The sequence below is a fragment of the Geotrypetes seraphini genome, chromosome 8 (assembly GCF_902459505.1).
Source record: "Geotrypetes seraphini chromosome 8, aGeoSer1.1, whole genome shotgun sequence".
NCBI lineage: Eukaryota > Metazoa > Chordata > Amphibia > Gymnophiona > Dermophiidae > Geotrypetes > Geotrypetes seraphini.
In genome coordinates, this window is record NC_047091.1 from 129,945,974 (window position 1) to 129,972,602 (window position 26,629).

At 43.2% G+C, this 26,629-nt stretch overlaps 1 protein-coding gene across 1 annotated transcript in view; it reads left to right on the plus strand.

The window, feature by feature from the left end:
* The window catches only part of SFI1 (SFI1 centrin binding protein), a 172,599-nt gene that overhangs the window by 47,783 nt on the left and 98,187 nt on the right, over nucleotides 1-26,629 (plus strand). The window contains exons 9-15 of the mRNA XM_033957125.1: nucleotides 4,060-4,162; nucleotides 4,253-4,409; nucleotides 4,600-4,761; nucleotides 9,368-9,438; nucleotides 9,626-9,718; nucleotides 23,809-23,906; nucleotides 24,255-24,321. Coding sequence (XP_033813016.1) covers nucleotides 4,060-4,162; nucleotides 4,253-4,409; nucleotides 4,600-4,761; nucleotides 9,368-9,438; nucleotides 9,626-9,718; nucleotides 23,809-23,906; nucleotides 24,255-24,321 — 751 coding nt within the window. The remainder of the gene's footprint in view (nucleotides 1-4,059; nucleotides 4,163-4,252; nucleotides 4,410-4,599; nucleotides 4,762-9,367; nucleotides 9,439-9,625; nucleotides 9,719-23,808; nucleotides 23,907-24,254; nucleotides 24,322-26,629) is intronic.

Below are 26,629 nucleotides of genomic sequence, written 5' to 3' on the forward strand. Positions count from 1 at the left end.
GTCCATTGTACCAAAGGATTATTTGATTCATATTCATTCCAATGGAAAGAGGAAGGAATAAAATATTTAGGAATTGTTATTAAAAATACAATTGATGATACAGTAACAGAAAATGAAAAAATTTTATTAAAAAAAATAACAGAAATGTGCGAGCAATGGAATCCTTTACATCTTTCATGGTGGGGAAGAGTTCAAACAATAAAAATGATGATCTTACCTGTGGTTTGTTATCAAATGAGTATGATTCCGATATTTTTTCAGGGGTCATTTTATAAAAAATTAAATAGAATACTTACAAAATTTGTTTGGTTTGGGAAAAGGCCAAGAATCGCTTTAGCAACATTACAAAAAACAATTAGAGAGGGAGGGGTAAATTTTCCAAATTTTTATAGGTATCATCAAGCCTATATTTTAAGACAGGGTATGTATTGGATCCTCCCAGACCTCATGAAGAATGTACCAGACTGGTTATATTTAGAATGGCGACTCCTGTTTCCATTATATCCGGAACATCTTATAAGTATAACAATGCCCAAGAGATATATAGATCACAGAATTTTATTAGATACATGGAAAACATTAAGATTTATTAGTAATATTACAACAGATCCAATAACTAAATCGTTAAATCAATCCATTTGGGTAAACTCCAGGATCAAAATTGGTGGATTCAAAATAATATGGAAGCAATGGATAATTGCAGGTATACGGTCTTTAAATGATGTTATAGTAAATGGATCCATGCTTAGTTTTTCACAATTGCAACAGAAATTTGGATTGAACATAACACAATATTTTAAATGGATGCAATTGAAGCAAGCCATCCAGGAAGGGTTCCCTGAATGGAAAAATCTTAATACTCAATATAGTTTGCAAATCCTTTGCTTTCAGGCAGATTTTTTGGGACACCAAGCCGCAAAATGGTATAAATTATTATATGGATTTTTAAATAAAAAAAAAAGAACAGGACTTAGGGACATTTGGAGTATTGAGATAGGACAGACAATTTCTGCAACTCAATGGCAAAAATTTTGGTCCTGGAGAATACATACTACAATGTCAGCATCTATGAGTCAAACATGGTTATTTTTATTACATAGAGTTTTATGGACCCCTACTCGGTTACAAAAAATAGATAGTTCTAAATCTAATAGATGCTGGCATTGTAAGGTAGAAATTGGGACATTAGATCATTTAATCTATTTTTGTCCCTGTATAAATGCCTTTTGGAAAACAATTTGGCCCCAAATTAATATATTATTAGAAAATCATGTTGGACTTACATATGACACAATTTTATTTGGAACAGCAATGAGAACACAGAGTCCAATATCAGCAAACAATAATAAACTTTTATTGATATTAACAGGGGTCGCCATACAACAAATTACTCAAAACTGGAAAGATCATACAAAATTAAATTTCACTTTTTGGTGGAATTCTATTTGCCATATATATAAGATGGAAAAAGCAATAGCGTTACAACATGGTTATATTAAAAAATTTAATAAAATCTGGGGACCATTGGCTCTTTTTTCTAAAGATCAGATATCATAGCACAAGGATAGATCATATAATAGGGGTTAGGGTGGGTACAATATTATAATAACAGATGATTTATAATTTATTGCAAAAGGGGTCTTTATATATGTTTGTATTAAAATATATATTGATGGATATTCAAGTGTATATTGAAAATTATATGTATTATATATTTATCACTTGATGTAAGAAATTTAAAATGAATAAAGAACTTTAAAAAAAAAAAGTCTCTTTGCTTATTTGTAAATGGGTTTCTACCAGAGCCTTTAATTCAATAGCATAATTAAATGAAATAACTATTTCTGAAGTTTATAGGGACGGGTGGGGACGGAGGGGATTCCTCGCGGGGACAGGTGGGGTTGAAGGGATTCCTCATGGGGACGGGTGGGATTCCTCACGGGGATGGGTGGGGACGGGTGGGATTTCTGTTCCCGCACAACTCTCTAGTGCAGAAGAGGACAGAGTTTGCTGGAAAGGGACAGGGTCAAAAATCATGGGGATGGGACAGGGATATTGAGATCCCGTAGGGACAGGGACAAATCTGTCCCCTATGTCATACTGAGAGCTAGGGCCATTTCTCATACCCTCAGCTCTTGGTAGGTGGGATTGTTTTTGGAGTTACAGACCTTGGTTCTTTCCCCCTCACCAGGCGAAAGCCATCTGGGAATCATTCAACCACATCACAGAGAAAGCTTTTGAAAAAAAACCCCTGAAAGGCCTACGGCCTACAGTGTGCCCTCTTGACTCCTGTCCAGCAATTATAGTGCAACAAGCGAGCATAGCCCTCATTGAAGGAGCCAATTTGTTAACTCCTCGCTTGTGAATGGGCAGTTGCCAACAGCACTGAAATATAACTGTGGTGCACCTCCTGCTGAAAAAGAGCTTCCTTGAGGACAAGCTCGAAAACTACCAACCACTCTCTAGCATTCCTTTCCTAGCAAAACGTATAGAACAGACAGTCTGCATTCAACTCGACGACTTGCTAACTGAAAGTAATTGCCTAGACCAGGGGTGTCCAACCTGTGACAGTATTTTGTGCGGCCCTGGTTGAGGGCGATGCAGTGTTTTCCTCTGCTGCCCCCATATTGCTGGCTCCTTCCTCTGTCTTGCTGCAGCGTTTGCGTGTTTGTGCGGCCCCAGAAAAAGTTTTCTCGGCCAGTGCGGCCCAGGAAAGCCAAAAGGTTGGACACCCCTAGCCTAAACCATGTCAATCTGGCTTCAAACCAGGGTATGGAACAAAGACAGTTCTTGTGTCCCTTATTGATGATCTGCACAGAAACCATGAGAAGGATCTTTCTTAATACTAGTGTTGCTGGATTTGTCAGCAACCTTCGACACTGTGGATCATCATATCATGCTTATAAGACTGGCAGAAACAGGTATCCATGGCACAGCATTTAAATGATTCAAATCCTATCTGTCAGACAGCAATCGGTTCTTTTTAACAATAGCCCATCATTACCTTGGGCACTGAACTGTGGGGTGCCACAGGGTTCCTTACTGTCTCCCCCTCCTGTGTCCTGTCCCAGCTGGCTCTGTACCCCCTGCCCCCTCTCTGACCCATTGCAGGCCTACAACGGCCTGCCTTGATCCCTGGTGGTCCAGTGCTGAGCCTGGACAGGAGCGATCCCTCCCATGTTCTGTCCCAGCTGGCTCCATATCACCCTTACCTCTTTCCCACCTCTTGCACCTGAAAAGGCCTACCTTGCATGCCCCGGTGGTCAAGCGATGAACTGGGGCAGGAGTAATTCTCCTATGCTCCTGCCCTTTGCAGAGCTGCTAAAGGAAATGGTTGCGCAAGTACCCACGGCAACCTCATGAGACCATGGGAATTCGTGGCAGCCATTTCCCCTAGCGGCTCTGCATGGGGCAGGAGCATAAGAGGATTGATTCTGCCCTGGTTCACCTCTGGACCACCAGGGTGTACAAGTGTAAGCCTTTTCAGGTGTGGAAAGGTGAGAAGGAGGTGGGGTGGTGCAGAGCCGACTGGGCAGGAAACAGAAGGGTCATTCCTGTCCCGGCTCAAGGCCCAGGGAAGGCTTGCAATGGATGCAGGTGGGGTGGGGGAAGTGCATAGCTGGATGACTCTAATATAAATTGAGACACCTGTTTTAGGCCATTTTTTGGCCAGAAATCTTGGTTTATATTTGAGTATATATGGTATGTTTTTGAAACTGTTTTATAGCAGTCCTATTAAGTTTCAATTTACTGATTTTAGCTTTCTCATTCATTGTGTTTGTTTTTACTACTGTTATGCTGTTTCAAAATTGTAAGTTTTATGTTGAATTACTAAGCTAGCAAAAGCAACTTAAACTGCACAGCTATACAGATAGTGGCCAAACGTTGTTGCTGTCTGTTGAGCATGCAGCAGTTGCTGCTGTCTACATATATTCAGCATCTCTCACAATACAGATAGCAGCACTGAATACATGGAATAGATTTAAATCCTATGCCCTGTGTTTTAAACAATAACAACATGGCATTTGAATATTGATGTGTCTGTGCTTTGTTTTACAGACGTTCATGGAACTTATGGATGTGTTTGTTTCAGCATCGTCAGGCTGCTCGACAGCTGGATTACTTGGCTTTGCAGCACTGGGCTATGAGCCTCCAGTATAGGGTTAGTCTTTTGTTATGGTGATATGTGTGGAGATCCTTTGTATATAGTGAAATCTCTCTGTCACATCTCTTTCTCTTGCTCTGTTTGCAGGCCTGGTTGCAGTGGAATAAACAGTACCTGCAAAGGCTGGATGAGCAGCAGAAGCTGGTATTGGTTATACAATACGAGCAACGCCACAATATGCGGCATACAATGCAACACTTGCAGCAGTATGTGAAGCATCGCAGAGCAAGACAATGCCAGAAGAGTATGTTCTGTAGTGTACAGTCATGCTTGAATTTCTTGTGTACTGACAGTGACTATGCTGCCTCCTTTTGTGTTGAGATATGCTCTCTGTACCCCTTCTTTTCAGTGCTTGTAGGTTTGGTATGTGGAGGATTTGGATAATAAATCTGCTGTCTCTTGTCTGCTGTACCTAACCCACTCTGTCTCTCTAGATTTGGCACAGATTGCCCTCAACAGCTCTCTTATCAAGCGATATTTCTCGTATTGGCATAAAGCATGGGAACACAGAAGAATCATGCATGCTCATAAGCAACACATTAGGGTGCTGGCAGCAAAGTTTGTCCTACGGAGAACATTCATTCACTGGAAGCAGTGTATCCTTTTGTTTTCCCACAGCTTCTTATTGATGCAGAGAGAGTAGACAAGATGAAAAATATGGCATGAACTTAGGGAGATGAGATCGTTCATATTTGAGGCTGCTTGTTATTTATTTGACTCTAACTCGAAGCTCCAAATGTAGTCTTATCACCACTAAGTTGTATCCAATATCTCATTATGAGGAGACCTCAGCCCCACCACTCCACTTATTTATTTGAGGCAGTTACATGAGTAGCTCCAAGTAACACAAGAAGCCACACTTCAAAGAATTTCTAATCTTCTGTGCCCTGGGTGATCTCTGGGCATATGAGGAGGTATTTTTATAATAAGATGCTTATGTGAGACATCCAAAAAGATGTCTAAAAGATCTACCATATTGGCTCAGACCAAAGGTCCATCAAGCTCTGTATCCTGTTTTCTTTTTTTAAAAAATAATTCTTTATTTAAAACACAGTCAAGTACAACAACAAAAAAAGGGTACAACAAAGCGATGCAGACAGCATAATCTCCACCAATACCCGAACAATACAAACAACTTATGAACAGTGTTTATCATTTATCATAAACCCCCTCCAATGAACTCCCCCTCAGTATCCCCCTCTCCCAAACCCAAAAGAACCCCTCTCACTCCCCTGTTTCCAACAATGATTATAAGAACATAAGAACAATCTTACTGGGTCAGATCAATGGTCTATCTAGCCCAGTATCCCATCTTCATGGTGGCCATCCAAGTCACCAGTACCTGACAAAAAACTAAATAGTAGCAACATTCCATGTTGCCGATCCAGGGCAAGCAATGGCTTCCCCCATGTCTAGTCTCAATAGTAGACTATGGACTTTTCATTCAGTAACTTGCCCAAACCTTTTTTTTTTTAAACCAACTATGTTAACCACTCTTACCACATCCTTTGGCAATACGTTCCAGAGCTTAACTATTCTCCGAATGAAAAATCTTTTCTCCTATTGGCTTTTAAAGAATCTCCTTGTAACTTCATCAAGTGACCCCATAGTCTTTGTAATTTTTGATGGAATAAAAACTCGATCCACTTATATCCATTCTACACCATTCAGGATTTTGTAGACTTCAGTCATATCTCCCCTCAGCCATCTCTTTTTCAAGCTGAAGAGCCCTAACCTCTTTAGTCTTTCCTCATACAAGAGGAGTTCCATCCCCTTTATCATCTTGGTTACTCTTCTTTGAACCTTTTCTAGTTTCACTATATCTTTTTTGAGATAATGCTACCAGAATTGAATGCAATACTCAAGGTGAGGTTGCATCATGGAACGATACATAAGCATTATAACATTCTTACTTGAAATCTGTTTTTATTAACAAGAAAAACCCACAAACAATGTCAATATGACAGGTAACAAAACACTGTTTTACAAGTAGAGATACCCGCCAAAGAGGATTGTGCTCTTATGTCCTCCAAGGCCACAAGAAAAGCCTCCCCCCCACAGGCCCCCTCCTCCCCCAACCCCATCTCCCAAATTGAGCAGCACAAAGAGGAACCAAGGTCAGACAAGTGGGTTTGGAAACAACTGAAGTCCATTCAAAACCCTCTTTGCTCATCCGGTGCTTCTGTCGGAGGCAGGTTTTCTGCTAGATAAATATGAAGCCTTTCGGCTTCCACAGTGGGGTCACCGTCAGTTTATTTGGAAGGTTGGAGCCCTGGGAAAGAGAGTGATCCTTGCGGCTTGGGTTGATCCTACTCCACCATCTTATTGGGCTTGGCGGAACTGCTTGCATGCACTTATGTTATTGGAGCAAAGGGAGGCTCGTCTTAGTGCTAAACGTAAATGACATTTTTTTACTGTTTGGGATCCTTATGTTCAATCCTTGTCTCCTCGAACTTGCAGTGCCATTTTGAATTTCCTTTGAATTGACCTTATCGGGAGGTGCCGGAAGTGCAGGTGTGCAGGTTTCTCCCCTCCCCCTATTTAAAAATTTTTTTTTCTCCTCTTTCTCTTTCTCCCTTTTTTTCTCTCCTTCTTCTTTGTAGTTGGGGGTGAGGGCTGGGAGGACAGGACATCATCTGTTGTGATAATATATGATGTCTGGGGTCCAGGGTTGATTTGGGGGGGAGGGGGTTACTGCTGGAGAGCTTATTCTGGTTTTTGCATGGGGGAGTAAGAATACCACCCTCTCATGCCATTTGTTTCTTTGGATTCTATGTTGTAGGCTTTCCTTCCTTGGGTGGGGGGAAGTATTCACTGGGTTCTAGGGATTAGAGGGATTGTGTGTGGGGTGTGTGGTTTGCTCAGTATATTGCTCTTTTTGTGGATGCTGTGTATTCTTTGTTTGTTTGCTGTTGCTTAATAAAAAATTGCTTCAACCTAAATTAAGTATTGCATCAATGCAATAAGATGAAAAAATCTCTTGGTGAGAGATCAAGATGGCGTCGAATGGACGCCTGAACGAGCTCCGCTGCTTACTTCTCCTAAAACAGCATCTGTGGTGACTCTCCCCATGTTTTAATATGGGGAAGAGGAAGGGAGCCTCTCGCCCTAACCCTCCGGTGACTGGAGCCTCTCAGCAGTTGATGCAGATGTCGATACAGAGCCCGTTTGTCCGCTCAGGTGAAGAATCCTGTCCCACTTCAGGGGAGAGCCTGGAACTCTTGGGCAATCTCGGCGCAGGACCAAGCTAAGCGTCATTGAGCCCGGACCAAAGGCCAATCCCTCCCCTACCCGGAAGCGAACTGATGCAGGGGTCAGAGGGAGTCCTGCCACCTAGAGAAGGAAGGTCGGATCCCACTATGAGAGGGACGCCTGCACTGGACTCTTCAGAAGAAAGAACAGGTGAACAAGGTCAGCTAATTCCCTGCACCAGGGGAGAAGAGGTGAGAGGTGCTTCGGGAGGGAGAGCTGTTATTTTTGGTGAGTTGAAAAAGCCTGAAAGGATTGATATGGAAGCGCTCTGGCAGGCCATATCAGTCATGGACTCCAACCTGAAATTAAGTTTTTCTACTTTGAAAGTGGACTATGGTACTGTCTTTTCTAAGGTGGAGCAACAAGGGATAACATTAACTAATTTAAAAGAAAAAATGGAGAAACAAGAAGAAGAGTTAGGACAAATGAAAAGAGTGGAATTGGAAAGGATTAAAGAGAGCTCCTATATATCACGTAAAATGGAAAATTTTGAGAACCAACTACGGAAAAACAACTTAAGAATTTTGAATTTTCCAAAATGCCCTATTATCTCACCAGTAGAGATGGTAAGAAAATATTTTCAGGAGACCTTGGCCATTCCAATGGAGAATTTACCTCCAATTGTGAGAGCTTTTTACTTGAATATTAAACGACCACAAGGGGAGTCTACGGCTATTGAAAAGCTACCAGCTCAAAATGTAGACATGAATTTGTTAACTTATTTAGAAAGTTCCCTTGAGGTCGTGACTGATAGAACTACATTGTTGCTTACGTTAGCCTTGGAAAGTGACTGGGAATTTATTTTATGTTTGTATTTCCGTCATATTAATAACAAGTTTTGGGGATCTAATGTGCAAATTTTTCCTGATTTAGCTCAAAAAACCCAGAGACGAAGAAAAGAATTCTTGGCCTTAAAACCAAGAGTTCTAGCTCTAGGGGCTACATTTCTTGTTAAATTTCCCTCAAAATGTTATGTGTTATTTCAAAATAAGAATTTTTTATTTTTTGAGCCCAAACAGCTATTGGAATTTATTGCTTCTAAAGAAGGTTTGGTAACCATGACTAATTAGGTATGACCTTCCATCTGGCTGTGGGATAGGATATCTATGTCGTTACTCCAATATAATTTAAATTGATTTGAACTTTATTTCCTTTCTTGATCTCATAAATATTGTGGGCTAAATAAGAGTTTATATTACTTGTTCATATCCTATTGTTCTTTGTTAATGTTAAGTTTCTTCATCTCTGATCTGTATCAAGTTATGATTGTTATACTTGTGTCATTAAAAAAAATTCAATAAAAATGTAAATTAAAAAAAAATATATCTCTTGGTATCTGCAACTAGAGTAATAAGCAAAGACTCTATTGCCCATACTTTGAAAACCAAATTGAAAATGGTGTAGAAAATGGGGGGGTAGATTCTGTAAAGTGCAAAAATTTAGATGCTAAAGTGCAAAAATTTAGATGCTAAAATGCAGTTTACTGAGTGCAGATTCTATGACATCTGGATGCCTAGATTCTGTTATTGAATGGATCGGCATTTATTCATCTATGTTTCAGCATGTTGACTTTGTAGCAAAAATGTGCATGCCTAAATGTAGCACATTAGGGCTTAAATGACACTCTACTTTTAATGCTCCCTTGCATTTGTGCTGTGCAACTTGTGTGCTAAAGTTATAGAATATCTCTGACCACACACATAACACTTGCACACTTGAATGTTACATTCATGGAATAAATGCTAGTATTTATGATCTTGGTGCCTAAATACAAGGCACCATTTGTGCATTAAGTTTTATAGTATTGGTGAGTTATTGTCTGCTAAGTAGGTTATGGCTGGAATAATCTTGTTTGTTTTTGGAGAAAGGATTAATGTGTAGGTTAGTGCATGAGACTAGTATGACAATATAGAATAGTTGTATCTAATGCTTTCTTTAATGAGGTACTAGACATGGTAATGCATGCTGAAGAACTAAAATTACAGGAACTGGCTGATGGGTATCGCAGGTGCCATCTTCTGGTAAGCATGTATCCTAGTGATATGGAATAGATGTATGAATGAAATTCCTAGGTATTGATCTTTTTGCAGTGCTATCTAGGTATTTAATCTGAAGAAGTGTGGAAATGTTGGGCCCTATGCCATAATCAATGTTACAGAGGTTTCTCCTTCTTGAATTCTGGATCCAGTGATGTATCTGTCTCTGCAGAGCCTTGGGTTCAGTGCCCTAAAGAAGAATGCTAAAGATATGCAGATACAGCGGATAAGAAGAAACTTGGCTTGTCAACAGCGTGATGTTATGGTATGTATCCTCTTGCCTTGGCATGGCTGTTTTCAGGGAATGTGAACTATATGCCTATCATAGCTCAAGTTCACCTGTTGCTCCCAACCCTGTAACAATAATAATCCCTTCAAAATGGAATGTGAACTGTGATAGGAGTGCAGTTTTTACTCTTCTAATTCTGTAGAGTTGATACTTTGTGTAATATTTTGATTTTTCAAATTTAGTCTTCTATATATATTCTAGGACAAGCAGGCAGCATATTCTCACATGTAGGTGACGTCATCCACGGAGCCCGGTACGGACAGTGGTAAAAGTGCATTGCCACTTTAAGTTCTTAGAAACTTCACATGAGTGCCTTCCTGCCCAGCGCTGGCTTGCGGTACCTCAAGTCTTCGTTTTCCTTGGAGTGAAGAAGTGCTATTTTTTTTGGATTTGGTCCAAGGTGTGTTGCCTTCCCGTCAATATTTTTCTATTTTGGCTTCAGGTTTCTTTGTTTTGTTTTTTTTACCTTATTCTTCTTCGTTATGTTAAAAAAAAAAAAAAAAAAAATTATATATATATAATATTCCATTTTGAAGGGATTATTATTGTTACAGGGTTGGGAGCAACAGGTGAACTTGAGCTATGATAGGCATATATATATATATATATATATATAATTTTTTTTTTTTTTCTCCGTATGACCTTTCGTCCCTCTTTTTTCCTACCTCGGTGGTTCTCATTCTCATTTTTCAACACTGAATTTTTGATCTATCTGCCAATATTTTTTCGTCCATGTCTAAATCTTCAAGCAGTTTCCAAAAGTGCTGTTGGTGCCAGCGCCCTATTTCAATCACCGACTTGCATTGTTGGTGCTTGCAGTGTTTGGTCCCTAAGCATTGAGTAGACACTTGTACTCGTACTCGCAGTGGCGTACCTAGCATATGTGATACCCGGGGCCCATCATCTGTACAGAAAACATGATTTTTAGTAACAAGCCACACGTCACATATGAGTATCTAGGAAAAGGCAGCATCTTACATACTGCAGTGAGCAGTACAACATCAATACACCCATTGTAAAACTAAACAAGCCAGACTAGTACAGATCAATTCTGCAGTCAAGCCTAACAAAAAACCATGTCTTTCGAACACACAGCACACAGAAACACCTTCGCCTAGTATGGAATATGTAATCACAAACTAACCCCTCCCTCTTTTACAAAACTGTAGTGTGGATTTTAGCCATGGAGGTAACAGCTCTGACGCTCATAGAATTCGGAGCATCAGAGCTGCTACCACCACAACTGGTGCTAAAAAACGCTCCACAGTTTTGTAAAAGGGATAAAATAGAAATACATAGACAAAGGTTAAATTGAACCAGTAAGAAGCTGGACTCTGCATACAATGCAACACCACAGAAACAGTGGCACATGTCTCCTAAAGCAATAAATAAATAGAAATTTTTTTTCTACCTTTGTCTTCTGTGGTTTCTGCTTTCCTCATCTTCTTGTAATCTCTTCCTTCCATCCACTGTCTGCCGTCTCTCTTCCCCTATATGACATCTTCTCTCTTCTATGCTCCTTCCAGAAACTGTATGCCTCCCCCTTCCATCTCTCCTTTCACCCCCATTGGTCTGGCATCTCTCTCCTCTCCTTCCCTCTCCCACACCTCTCCTCTGCAATCCCTTTCCCTTTTATTCCCTCATTTTCCTTTTCAATTTATTTTCTGTATCTGTCTAGATTACGTTCTTACTACCCTCTCATCAATGTCCTTTTTTACTGTCTACCTAAAGCTTGCCACCTCTTTCCCTCACCCCTTCCAGTATCTAGCTCTATCCTCGTCCCTCAATCCAGCAAGTGCCCTTTTTTCTTTCTCCTCCACACTTCCTTCCGTGTCTGCTCCCCCCTCCCTCACACTTCCATTCAGTGGCTGTCCCTCCTCTCCCCCACACTTCCATTCAGTGGCTGTCCCTCCTCTCCCCCACACTTCCATTCAGTGGCTGTCCCTCTCTCTACCCCTTCCATCTACTGTTCACCTTCTGCCTCGCCCCTTCCAGTTACTGCCCTCTCTGCCCTTTCCATCCAATGTCTGCCTTCTCTCTCTTCCATACATCTTCCTTCTTTCTATGCTCCTTACATAACTATCTATCCTGTGCCCCTTCTCTCCTTTGTACATGATTGATTTCAGCTCTGCCACCTCTCCATTTTTTTCTGTCACCAACCCATCCCCTATGCTCTGGCATCTCTCTCCTTTCCTTTTCTTTCATCTTTCCCTCTTCCTCTATGCTCTGACATCTCCCCCTTCCTTTTCCCTTAGGTTGGCATACCTTCCTCCTTTCCTCCAAGCCCTGGCATCTCCTTTCATTCCCTCCCTCATCTTCCTTCTCCCTCCATCTGGGTACAGCAACACTCTCCCCTGCAGCTCCGGACTTCCCCACACTTGCTCCCCCCAAATTGCCATGCTTTGGTTCCTCTTCTTCCTTCCTCCCTCCCCCCGCGGAGCTCTGCGGCACCATCAGCTCTTACTCCCTCTAACCTTGCTTGCCATGGAGAATGGAGATACCTTCTTCCTCTGCTCCCTTACAGTTAGACCCGTACATGCAGTGATCAGGCCTGTAGTTCCACTGGCACGGAAGAGCATAGACTCGTTCTGGGTTAAAGTGAAATATGATGTTCAGTAGATCCTGATTGCCCCACTTAATGGTGTTTTTATATTTTTGGTATAAAGGATACATCATTTCTTTCCACATCAAGCCTTCTGGTCTCATGCTATTTGGAAGAAAGAGCCAATGAGCTCCACAAGGTTTCAACAATGTCTTCCATTCCTAAGCGTTTCCTACTGAAAAGGTGATAGGGTAGATGGTGTAGTCAAAGTCGATTCTGTGTGAACTTTGCCATTCTTGCAACTTCTTCTGGAGCTCGGGCGTTAGGGAATTATCTGCAAAGATGTGGAATCTAAGGCTCGTCTTACTGAACAGCAGAGCAGATTTAAGCACAGTCAAAGTCTCTTCCAGGCGCTGACCACATGCTACAATAGCTAAATGCATCCAGTTGGGCAGGGCTGCTGCCTTCACGTATTTGAGAGCACTGTTTTTCCTTGGCGTTTCCTTCCTCCGGTGGCTGCTCTTGCCTTTCGGACATCATTCTCTCCCGGGGGGAGCCCGAGCTTCCGGCAGAGGCAGCCGGCCAGCGATCGGGGAGGCGATGCCCCCGCCCGGGATGTTCGCCGACGAGACGGCAGCCGGATCCGTCCGCCGGACCACTTTGGGCTACAGAAAGAACAGGACGGAGAGGGCGAGGCAGAGCAGCGGCAGGAGCAGCTTGCAGTCGAGCTTCATCATGGGCCCCCTGGGGGGGGGCGGGCAAGCGCTGGGCCGGGCCGGGCCCCCGGGGAGGGGTAAGCTCAAGGCGCTGGGCCGGACCCCCAGGGGGAGCAAGCTCAAGGCACTGGGCTGGGCCCCTGGGTGGGCAAGCTCAAGGTGCTGGGCCGGCCCCCGCTTCTTTGCATTGAGTCGGGGGCGGGGGCTTCAGGGGAAAGAGGAGGGCCGGGGGCAGCCTCTAAAGCCGTCCTTGCAAGGCGAGGAGTGCCTGGTAAATGTTATGGCAGCCATGGCGCTGTATCCGTCAGAGGAGACTTCTAACCTCGGCCTGCCCCGGAACTCTTCCTGCAACAGTGACTTCCTATTCCTAGGCAGGAACAGGAAGTCATTGTTGCAGGAAGAGTTCCGGGGCAGGCCGAGGTTAGAAGTCTCCTCTGACGGATACAGCGCCGCGGCTGCCATAACATTTAAAAAATAATAGCGACCGGGGTGGGGGGGTGGGGAGCAGGTGTGGGGAAGTCCGGAGCTGCAGGGCCGGCGTTAGTGGCAGTGAGAACAGCCGGCTGTGCAGCCCCCCAAGGCGTGCACCCGGGGCGTACCGCCCCTCCCTTGGTACGCCACTGCGTACTCGTTGTTCTATGTTACAGAAATGCCCGTTGAAGGCTCAATGAATTTAGCAGGAGAATTTGTTCAGCTCGACCATGGACTCCAGTGATAAATCAAAGCCATTGGTACCGGCATCGACATAGAAACATAGAAGATGATGGCAGATAAGGGCCATAGCCCATCAGGTCTGCCCACTCTACTGACCCACCCCCAAGTCTACTATCCTAGGGATCCCACTCCTGATGACAGGTTCCCTTGGCTTAACCCTCTAAGGGATCCCACATGGGCAAGCCCGCTAAAAAGCCATCCTCCTCCCAGTAAGCATTGCAGGCCTCTACAGCATAGAGTCCCTCAATGCAGGCCAAGCGTCAGTGCCATCAATCTCCTTCAGTGCAGGCTGTGTCTCCTATGGGGTGTGCATACTCATCAAGGTCTCACACCCCTTGACACTCTGCAGCACCGATGGTACCGACTGTTGAGCCAAGGGTAACATAGAAACATAGAAAGATGACGGCATATAAGGGCTACAGCCCATCAAGTCTGCTCACACTATTTACCCACCCTCTTAAGTCTACTGACCCCCTAAAGTATAATTGTATAATTGTAATTGTACTATCACTCTACTGACCTGCTCATTCAAGTCCATACCCTAGTGACCCTATCCCTTGGCATGACCCTCGTAGGGATCCCACATAGGTATCCCATTTGTTCTTGAAGTCTGGGATGCTGCGTGCCTCGACCACCTGCACTGGAAGCTTGTTCCAACGCTCAATCACTCTCTCCGTGAAGAAGTACTTCCTGGCGTCTCCACGAAACTTCCCTCCCCTGAGTTTGAGCGGATGTCCTCTTGTGGTCGAGGGTCCCTTGAGAAGAAAGACATCATCTTCCACCTCGACCCGTCCTGTGATGTATTTAAATGTCTCAATCATGTCTCCCCTTTCCCTACGCTCTTCGAGAGTGTAGAGCTGCAATTTGCTCAGTCTTTCTTCGTACGGGAGACCCTTTAGCCCCGAGACCATCCTGGTGGCCATCCGCTGAACTGATTCAATTCTGAGCACATCCTTACGGTAGTGTGGCCTCCAGAATTGCACACAGTATTCCAGATGAGGTCTCACCATGGCTCTGTACAATGGCATTATGACTTCAGGTTTCCTGTTGACGAAGCTTCTCTTGATACAACCTATCATCTGCCGTGCTTTAGATGAAGCCTTCTCCACTTGAGTGGCTGCTTTCATGTCAGCACTGATGATTACTCCTAAGTCTCATTCTGCTGTAGTCCTGGTTAAAGTTTCTCCATTCAGGATGTAAGTTCTGCAAGGATTTCCGTTACCGAGATGCATGACCTTACACTTCTTGGCGTTGAAGCCCAGCTGCCAGATCGAGGACCAATTTTCTAAAATACGCAGGTCTTGCTCCATAGCATCCTGTAGATTATAGCCGTTTACTATATTGCATAATTTGGCGTCATCAGCGAATAAGGTTACCTTGCCTTGAAGCCCTTGAGTCAGATCCCCAATGAATATGTTGAAGAGGAGTGGGCCCAGGACTGAACCCTGTGGCACTCCGCTAGTCACCTCCGACATTTTAGAGAGGGTACCGTTAACCACCACCCTCTGAAGTCTGCCACTAAGCCAATCTTTAACCCATGCAGTTAGAGTCTCTCCTAATCCCATCGATTTCATCTTGTTCAGCAGCCTGTGGTGTGGGACGCTGTCAAACGCTTTGCTGAAGTCCAGGTACACGACGTCCAAGGACTCTCCTGAGTCCAGTCTTCTTGTTACCCAGTCAAAGAAGCTGATAAGATTGGACTGGCATGACCTACCCTTGGTGAATCCATGTTGACTGGGATCCCAGAGATTTCCCTCGTTCAGGATCGTATCTAATTTATACTTAATTAGTGTTTCCATGAGTTTACACACTATTGAGGTGAGGCTTACCGGTCTATAGTTCGCAGCCTCAGCCTTGCAACCCTTTTTATGTAGAGGAACGACATTGGCTGTTTTCCAGTCTAACGGAACTTTCCCCGTACTTAGTGAGAGATTGAAGAGCACTGCCAACGGTTCCGCCAGAACATCTCTCAATTCTGTGAGCACTCTTGGGTGTAAATTGTCCGGTCCCATGGCCTTGTTTACCTTAGTCTTGCCAGTTCGTTGTAGACGTCCCCAGGTGTGAACTCAAAATTCTGAAACGGGTCATCTACGTCTTGTTTTACCTTCAACTGTGGTCCGTGTCCCGGTGCTTCGCAGGTGAAGACTGAGCAGAAATATTCATTTAATAGTTCTGCTTTTTCTGAATCCGCCACCGCGTAGTTTCCGTCCGGTTGTCTAAGGCGTACTATACCGTCTGTGTTCCTTTTCCTATCACTGATATACCTAAAGAAGGATTTGTCCCCCGGTGCAAGTCTTCAAATAACAACTCGATGAGTTTTTACGGAGCACTCGATGACCTATTTAAGTTACACTCTGCACTGATGCTTACATCAACTACCTTGATACTGGCCCAGCCTGCACGTAGCACTTCGAGGCCACATGGTACCGATTACAAGTCTGCATCGAGGCACCGCTCTATATCGTACTGGCGCTCTGCATTGAAGCGTCAATGTTTTGTATCACAGCATCGATGTACATGAACATCACTTGCTTCCAGATACAAAAGATCATCGCATTGGATTGGTACCGACGTCGTCAAAGAAGCTCTTCTCGATGCTCTCAACACTCATCAGTCTCTTCCACCTAGGAAATCTTCGTCCTACAGAGTCACTTGGGGTATAAGAAGTTGACTCTAACCTGTCCCATCACAATACTGATACTGAGTATGAGCCTACATTATCTGCTCCTAAATTCTATAGTATCCCTTAAGATCCATCTCCTCCTCCTTCTCCTAGAAGAAGATCTTCTCCTGAGGGACTTTCATTTACTAAATATATTAGACAGATGGGGAAAGCTTTCCCTGTCAAATTGGAGGCAGACACTGAGCCCAGTGCAGAGCTACTTGATGCTTTGGATTTTGATGAGCCTCCTATAGAGTTTCTTAAGTTGCCTTTGCACAATCTCCTTAAAGAGGCGCTTTAAGAACTGGGAGAATCCTCTATCTGTCACTATAGCTCTTACAAATATTGACTCACTTTATAGAATAATATATTTCCCTGGCTTTAATAAACCGCAACTACCACATCAATCGTTGCTTGTTGAATTGACCTTTTAAAAAATCCTCAAACTCCAGGGTTTATGCCACTGTACCACCTGGACGTGAGGGTCGTACTATGGATAAATTTGGTCACCGTCTTTACCAGAACTCTGTTGCCAACCGAGTTCTTAATTATAACTTCTACATGTCTTTTTACCTTAAACACTTCATAAAGAAGTTGATTGATTTTGAGGAGCATATTCCATCTGACCGCCTAACAGATTTTCATCATAATACTCAAGTCTACTTCAAACACAAAAATTTATGGCAAGACCAGCATTTTATGCATTTGAAATGTCATCCAGAATATCCATCAGATCTGTTGCTATGAGACGTCTTGCTTAGCTGCGAGTTTCCGACATGGATCTTCAAGACTGGTTAGCCAACATCCCTTGTCTTGGTAAAGAACTCTTCGGCGACGGGATAGAGGCTGCTACTCAAAAAACTTACTCATCATGAGCAGAATTTGAATTCTTTCATGGGATGTAAGGCTCAACCATCTAAGCCTCCTCAAAAATCTATTTCTTATTCCTATAAAAGACTGTATCCTACAACATCCTCTTCTTCTAAGCCTCCACCACAGAGGAAACAGAGACCAAACAGATCAGAGAAGGTTATCATGCCGCTGTAATGGGCCATGGTACACCCCCACCTGGAATACTGCATCCAACACTGGTCGCCATACATGAAGAAGGACATAGTACTATTCGAAAGGATCCAGAGAAGAGTGACTAAAATGATTAAGGGGCTGGAGGAGTTGCCGTACAGTGAGAGGCTAGAGAAACTGGGCCTCTTCTCCCTTGAAAAGAGGAGACTGAGAGGGGACAATGAATGGAATAGACTTGGTAGATAAAGACAGGTTGTTTACCCTCTCCAAGGTAGAGAGAACAAGGAAGTTCTTCTTCACCCAGAGAGTGGAAGAAATCTAGAACGCTCTTCCGGAGGCTGTTATAGGGGAAAACACCCTCCAGGGATTCAAGACAAAGTTAGACAAGTTCCTGCTGAGCCAGAACATACGCAGGTAAGGCTAGACTCAATTAATGCACTGGTCTTTGACCTAAGGGTCGCCGCGTAAGTGAACTGCTGGGCACGATGGACCACTGGTCTGACCCAGTAGCGGCAATTCTTATGTTCTCAGAAGTCCAAGTCTTTGGCTCCTCAAATGCCAGCCCAGTTTTTTGACGTGCTTCTAGAGAGCATAGCCAAAATTTCTCCTTCTCAGCCTCTTCCCCAATCTATCGGAGGTCAACCTCTGTTGTATCATCACGACGGACACCTAGGTCATCAAGGAAGGTTACTCTCTCCATTTTATAACCATTCCTCCAGACCTTCTCAACTGATTCAATTGACACCACTCTTCTACAGGCTTTTCTACCTCAAGAAAGACCAGACACCTTACTTAATCTTTGCAATCGGGTATCCACTTTACAAACCATATCAGCAAGACAGATGATGTGACTCATAGGTCACATGGCATCCACAGTTCATGTTACCCCATTCGCACAACTTCATCTCAGATCAGCTCAGTGGACCCTAGCATCTCAATGGTCTGATGCACTCTATCTCTCTTTCTAGTTCTCTCTATCTCTATCTCTTTCTCTTTTTCTCTATTTCTCTTTCTTTCTATCTATTTTTATCTCTTTCTATCTCTTTCTCTCTTTCTATCTCTCTTTATCTCTTTCTATCTCTCTCTCTCTTTCTCTCTCTTAGAGAGAGGGGGGTGACGTTGCCAATAGGGGTGGAGGAGACAGGAAGAAAAGTTGGACTCATGGAGAGAAAGAGAGAGAGAGATGTTGGTTGAAGAAGGGAATGAGATCCGGAAAAAATGCAGGAGGCAGAAAGAAAGAAAGAAAGAAATATTGGATGCATAGTCAGAAAGAAGTGTAACCAGAGGCTCATGAAATCACCAGATAGGAAAGGTAGGAAAAATTATTTTATTTTCAATTTAGTGTTTGAAATGTGTCAGTTTTGAGAATTTATATCTGCTGTCTATATTTTGCACTATATTTGTCTATTTTTCTATAGTTGTTACTGAGGTGATATTGCATATTTTAAAGTCATCTGTCTTGACCTCTTTGAAAAAAAACCCTGAATACAAATGATAATTAAGATTTTCTCTGCGTATCGTGTGCTTTGTTTTTTAAAAAAATTTTGTGGTTACCATTATGTATGAAAAATGGATGGAAGAAATTGCATTACAATTAGTACTATTATTATGGGTGTGGGTTCTGGGGTGGATCCTGGACAAGTCTGGGGCGGAGCTTGGGTGAAGTACTCGGTTGATATTTGTTAGACTTAGGGGGTACTTGGCTTGAAGTTGTGAAACACTGAGCTAGGGAGTCTCACATGTCAGAATGTGCTGCATGCTTGTCCTAGGATAAAGCACAGTTATGTATCGTAACAGGTGTTGTCCGAAGACAGCAGGCAGATATTCTCACATCCCACCCATCTCCCCTGGTTGGCTTCTTAATTTGCTTATGGAACTGAGGTACCATGTGCCAGCATCGTGCGGACAGTTGCGAAGTTTCTAAAAACTTAAAGTAGCAATGCACTTTTACCACTATCCGTACCAGACTCCATGGATGACATAACCCACAAGTGAGAATATCTGCTTTCTGTCCCCAAATAACACCTGTTCTGGTAAGTAACTGTGCTTTCTTGCTGAATGGTAGTGCTGCCCGATTTCCGATTCAAATCGATTCACCGATTCACTTTGGGTGAATCGATTCGTTAAAAAAAAAAAAAAAAATCGGCCTGGCCAATTCGGAAGTGCTACAGCCAGGCGGGAGGAGGGGCCACAGGACGAGCCTAGCATGGCCTCCTGGTCGCCTGAAGATAAGCTGCTGGTCAGCCTGCGGGCCAACAACAATCCTGGTGCTGCAGGGCTGTTTGTCCATCGGGCTGCGACTGGTGCTGGAGTACCTGTACACTGCCAAAGTGACCTTATCACTGGACACTGTGGAGGAGGTCCTATCTGTGAGCAAGTTCCTGCACATCCTGCAGGTGCCCGCCTCTGTGTGCATTTCCTCAACGAACAGATCTCTGTGCAGAACCACAAGCTGGTGTGTAAAATCGCCACTCTGCATGGCCTGGAGGAGACCAAGAAGTTGGCCAACAAGTACCTGGTGGAGGACATGCTGCTGCTCAACTTCAATGAGCCACACGCCCTGCTTGACTCGCTTCCGCCACCCGTCGAGTCTGAGTTAGCTCTTCCAGATGTCCGTGTTCTGGCTGGAGCATGAGCGAGAGACACGCATGCTGCACCGCCGGACCTTATGAAGTGCCTCTGCTTTGCCCTCAATCCGGCGCCCGAGCTCGTGGAGTGTGTCTAGTCAGTCGATTTCATGCGCTCCGACCCCATCTTTCAGAAGCTGCTGCTTGACGTCATGGACTACCATCTCATGCCCTTCAGGCACCACTGCCGCCAGAGCCTGGCTAGCAGGTAAGGGGAGGAGGAGTTTACATCCAGAATGTGCCTATGTGTACGGTATGTGTGCAGTGCTATGTGTGTGTATGTATGTGCAGTCTGTGTATAATATATGTGCATACAGACTGCATACAGTCACTCTCATGAGTATATAGTTTGGGGTCATGTTTGTATTGTCAGCACTGTTGTCTGGTATGTACAGTACATGCACACTACAGATCTGTGTGTTCCTGTATGGTACATGCATGTGTGTGTATGCAATCAGTACTGACCCATGTGTATAATGTGTTAAGTGTAGAAAAGATACATCGGTGCTATACCAAAGGTCTTCAGTGAGCAGGGGCCAGTGTTTACATTTGTTCTGCCACCCCCCCAACACACACATAGGTATCAACTCTGACACCACCCCTCTCCCGCCTTCCTCCCAAATGGTCTAATAATCCCAGTTTGACAGCAGTATAGTGAGCAGTGCAGTGAACCTGGTGCTTCTCTGACCTGCTCTTCCTGTTGCTGGTGCCTAGTTCACAGTTCCCATGTGATATGTCAGATTTGAAATGTTTATCCTGCCAGAGCTTATGTAAGACCGCAAACGTGAGCTAGGATTTAACAGAGAGGAAAACTCTTTTTTGTTTATTTATTTTGTTTACACCACAGCGCCAGTGTGGGTAGGAGAGGGCAAAGGGGGTGAAGAGGCTATAAAATAAACCCAACAGGATGTTTGGAAAAAACACCCAATTGGGCAGGAAAATCGAATTGAAAAACCAATTCAATAGGCTGAATCGAATCAAAATTTTTTTTTCCTGAATCGGGCAGCACTACAGAATGAGCTTTAAATGTGGGATGCACAAGACAGTATTTTGAGATCTGGCATAACCAAGAGTGGCAAACTTAGATGCAACAAACAGAATGACTTGGCACAGAGCAGCACACATACACCACAAAATAGCAGCAGCCTGACATGTTTAGGTGAAAAACACCTATGTTGGGGGCATTTAAACAAATCATAAAGGACTTTGATGTGGAAATCACAGTAAGACCGCCTATTTCAATGAGACAAAAAAACGTAGAAAATCATAAATATAATTCAAAGGCATGAAATCATAAACCACATGGGAATAAAGAACAATTTAAAAATTCAAAGAAAGAAAGGAAGAAATGATATACATACAAGGGCCATATTCTATACCATATATACTCGAAAAAATCTGAGATGGGAGTATTGGCTTATGTTTGGGTCATTGCTCACCCGCCTCCCTCCTGGACTTGTTGCAGGCCTCAGCAGGGCCTGCCGTATGGCCTGTTGGGGGGTTGGCCTAGACAGGAGGGATCCCTCCTGTCTCCTGTACCGGCAGACTTCTGCCAATTTTTTTACCTCTTTCTCGCCTCCCCCTGCATACTTTGGTGAATCTGTGGGACTTGTGAGAACTCGTGGCAGCCATTCAGCGAATGGTTCAGGGCAGGAGCGAGGAAAGGTCACTCATGCACGGTAAACTGCTAGGCTGCGGGAACTCGAGGTGGCCATTGAGCAAGGGGCAGGTGCATGGAAAGCTTGCTGCTGCCAGGTACACTGCTGGACCTCCAGGGATTCAAAAAGGTATGCGGGGGGAGGTGGGAAGGTGGGAGGGAAGTAAAAAAAATTGGCAGAGTCGGCCAGGACAGGAGACAGGAGGGATCTTTCATATTCCAGCCCATCATGTCATATGGCAGTCCCGGTGGAGACCTGCAGAACATCAGAAGAGAGAGGGGACAAGGCAGAGAGGGGGGCTGGGTGCAGAGCCTGGCAAGAAGGGTGGGGCAGGGCACATGAATATTAAACTCCTGCCCCCCCCTATCTTTATATTTGAGTCAACCTTTTTTCCTCCTCTCTTTTTTTTTGGGGGGGAAGGATACCTCATCTTTTACTTGGATCGACTTATATTTGAGTAAATACAGTACCATTTGGCACCTAAAAAATCAGTACAGGAGAAATGACAGAGGGAAAACAGTACCACAAAAAGCCAATTAGCAAACAATTAGTGTAGAGGGCCTCAGATGGAACAATAATGTGAAGACACTTTATTGAGGGACCCCACGTGGCCTGTGTTTCGGCATCTGCCTGCTTCAGAAGTCCAATTTGGAGAAAAACAAATATATCCAAAACTCTTTCTTCAACAGTAAGTGTTTAACATGTATAATCATCAATAGTACAAACCAATCTGTGAGCCTACACGGGTCAAAGCAGGAGAGTTGGAGAGTATATGAAGCGTCCAAAGTTATGTACAAAGTGTCCAAAGTTTTATGTGCAGTTTAGAATCACGCTTGGCACCCATATGCCTGACTAACATTTATATTGTAACATCAAACCTCTAGTAGCCACCTATATATTTTAAGTTTGAGATTTTTCACACTATGTTCCTCAGAATGCCACACTGTATAATCGTGTGGTAGTCGTCCTCATAGGAACTTTATATATACTATGTAACCACCTTCGCTTATAGTTATTTGATGTTACTCTCTACCCGATGTAACTTGATTCAGTTGTTATGTACATCTTCTGTGATCTTGAATGTACTGTAATTCTTTACTATTTACCTGTAATTTACTCTTCTACTGTAACTCCACTGGAAATGGCCAGATATCTTCTATATTGTAATCCGCCTAGAACCGCAAGGCACAGGCGGAATAGAAATCTCTAATGTAATGTAATATTGTGTGATTCTTCAATATTAAATGTTCTTTTGATCTATGTTCATATTAATTTATAAAGTGCTCGTGCTCATTTGAAAATGCTAACTTAGCTATCCAAGTGCTAGTGCAAAACAGTTACTTAGCTTAAAACCAGGTCTGCCTCAATCCCCACCGACGCGTTTCATTATTTCATCAGGGTCAGGGACGGAGAAAGCAGAGCGGTTCAGAATCTTAGCAAAACGCTAAATCCTTATACTATTCGCCGGGGCTGCAGCACGAGCACTTTATAAATTAATATGAACATAGATCAAAAGAACATTTAATATTGAAGAGTCACACAATATAAAGTTCCTATGAGGATGGCTACCACACGATTATACAGTATGGCATTCTGAGGAACATAGTGTGAAAAATCTCAAACTTAAAATATATAGGTGGCTACTAGAGGTTTGATGTTACAATATATTTGAAACATTTGTGCACATATTGAGATCTTGAGTGACTAACATTTAGACACATCCATTTAGGCCAATGAAAACCAGGCCTAAATTCTTGTGCCTAAGTTGCTCATGAATCAGGTGTGTTCTATAACAGTGTGTCTAAATTTTAGGAATGCCCATGACATACCCATGCTCTTTTGAGATTCATGCACTAGAATTTACTTGCACCACTTTATAAAATATGCTTAAAGTTGTGTGTGCATTACTTGTTAATTACAAGTGTTGATTAGCCTGGTAAACAATTAAGTTGTATGTGCAACTTTAGTTGCAATAAACAGAATCGGAGCCAAAGTGTCCAAATTAAACTTGCTTCATGTCTCAGATTGAATTGGGGGCCATGGCTTGGGGGAAGGGATGGCATGTGACACTTCTTTCTTCCTCACTCTGGTTACCCATTGCTGAAAATGATCTTTCTGTTGCAGTTACTGAAAAGGTTCTGGTTTTGTTGGAAGAATCGCTTGGAGCAGCAGGATGAAGAGAAGCAGAAGACTTTGACTCTTCTGGCACGGATGCATTGCAGGTATTTCCCGTAACTGTTTGTTTTGTCTTTTATATGTATCTAGATCAGAGATTCTGAACCCAGTCCTTAGGACACATCTAGCCAAGCAGGTTGTCAGGCTGTCCACAATAAATACGCAGCTTATAGAAGTTATCCTGACGATCTGACTGGCTTGATGTGTCCCAAGAACTGGATTGAGAACATCTGATTTAGAGTTTTGTGAGGGTGGGGTTGTAGCATTCTTTTCTTGATTGCAGGAGTTATTGGGATGGGACAGCTTTTGCTCAGAACCCTGAGGAGGAAAAGATCAGATGCTGCTGTGTATGGGGTCAGAGCTGGAGTGTAATGCTTATTTGATTTGGTTTCCAGAGCAGTGTTGCTGCATAGATCACTCAGGACCTGGCGTTTGTATGTACAGTGGTGGAGATACAGGCAGGTATGTCCCTATATCTCACTATCTGATTGTGTGGAACAAAATTATGAGCATAGCTATGGCCCTCTGTTTATATTTAACGGAAGCACTGGGCTCCTCAGTAACAGAATTCTATTTGTAGGATACTGGGTGCATTCTCTTTGTCTTTAGGAATTTGTTGTAAAGACATGGATTTTGTAAGTGGTATAGGGACTGATGCAGAAAGCCACACTGTACAGCCATGTGCCATAGCTTCTATTGCAGACTTAGTGAGAAAATATACAGGGTGCCCACAAAAACACTCCTTCATTTTAAATGGTTACAAAACCAAAATTTATTGGAATATTCTTTCACCTTTGAGGCTACAGTTTCATTAACTCATAAAGTTTCATATGGTATCTGTTGATTACATACACTCGATGTGCCCCACCTGTTACTCGGTAAACATTGATGCGATAATCGAGCTCGGACCAGACTCTCCGAAGCATATCCGGCATGATTGCGTTTATAATTTCAGTGATACTTTCCTGCAGATCATCCATAGTTGCGGGTAGTGGAGTTATGTACACTCTGCCTTTCATATATCCCTCAAAGAAAATAGTCACAGTAATGTCCGGTGATCTTGAGGGCCACTTGAGGGGCCACTTGAGAACACCTGGTCATTTTGTCACATTGCATTATCTGAAGGTTGTAACATCTGCACAATTGCAGCTTATAAGGGTTAAAGTTCAAGCAATTGTGTAAGATCTTGCTAAGCGTGCTTTTTGGAACTTGTATTTGTTGTCATCTTATTTATAAACATATTCCAATAAGTTTTGATTTTGTAGCCATTTAAAATCAAGGAGTGTTTTTGTGGGCATCCTGTATTCTGCACCAATGCAGTAAGCTGGTGATATGCAAATAATTCAAAGTGTGCGGAATTGTGTGCTAATTGGGAAAAGTCTGCTGGACATTGTGCATAAGATTCTATGATGAGGGCAGCTAACACAGGTCTATGTCCAAACAAAACAAAAAGTGTTGGTGCACATTTGTGCATGTGCTGGAAAGTTATTCTATCAGCCTCGTAAAAATTTCTTGCACATAAATGTTTTGCAAGTTTGGCTGATTTCCTTAGCATCCATATCAGACAGTCCAGAATGTGTGGGTTATGTTTGTTTGTTCATTTATCGCCTGCCTTTATCCGGAGCGAGTTACATGTTAACATACAAAATAAAACATAACATTTAGCGTACAAAACCTCCGTGACCAGCACTCAGCCCTCAACAGTCATCACTCCTACCCCCTTAGCCAAACTCATACCATATATTTCATCTTATAGAACTGGTGTCTTTTCAACATTTTTTTTGAAGTTCTGTAAATTTTGCTGTTGGCGAATATATCCTGGAAGATTATTCCACTCCCGGGGACCAATACAAAGTAGTGCTGCCTGCTTTGCCTCTTAAGGGAATGATGCAGCCTTAGAATGCTTCAATGGATGGAACACTGGGGGTGACCAAATCAATGGGAGGAGAAAGGGAACCTGATTTTCCTAAAGTTGTCCTTTATTAATGTTAAAAAACCCATTTAACTGACTATCAGGTACATTAGGACTTCACATGGGCTGTGTTTCAGCACTATTGCTTGCATCAAGAGTCTATTAAAATAAATCTGAGATGATTGATTTGCAGGGGTTGGGAGAAGGATCTGCATCTGGTGTTACCATCTTTGGATCTTTCATCATCTTTATGGAGAGTGAGGGAACAGACTCGTAGTGCAACCTTGCAGGAATACTATTATAGAGTTCTGTATAGAGCCTACTTCTCGCAGAAACAGTTAGCTTACTGTGGTGAGCAGTTCTCTGGGACGTGCAGGAAATGTGGTCAGGAAGCTGGGACGTTGGAACATATGTTTTGTTGGTGTGCACCTATTCAGGGTTTATGGAAAGAGATTGGTAGATTTATACATAGAGTGGTTGGGGTTTCCTTTGTGGGTACAAATGGTGCTGGACGTATCTGGAGCTTTTACAGCCATACCTAAGGAGAAGAGGTTGTTGTGTTGTAAAATGTGTTTAGTGACATGGAAATGCATTTTGCAGCACTGGATTGTAGAGGAGCCACCTAATGAGTGGCATTGGAGGCCTCCCTTCATACTCTGACGAGATGGAAAGCCAAGGAAGCCAAGGGAAAGCGTAAAGCAACATGTACTTTTATGAAAGTGTGGGGTCCTTATTTGGACATCTTATCACCTACGAAGTTTATTATGTAACAACTTGTGAGGGTGGGGAAGGGGAGGGTGGAGGGTTGAGGATGGGAATGGGGGATTTTATTTGGGGCTGTAGAGAGCATTGGTAAGA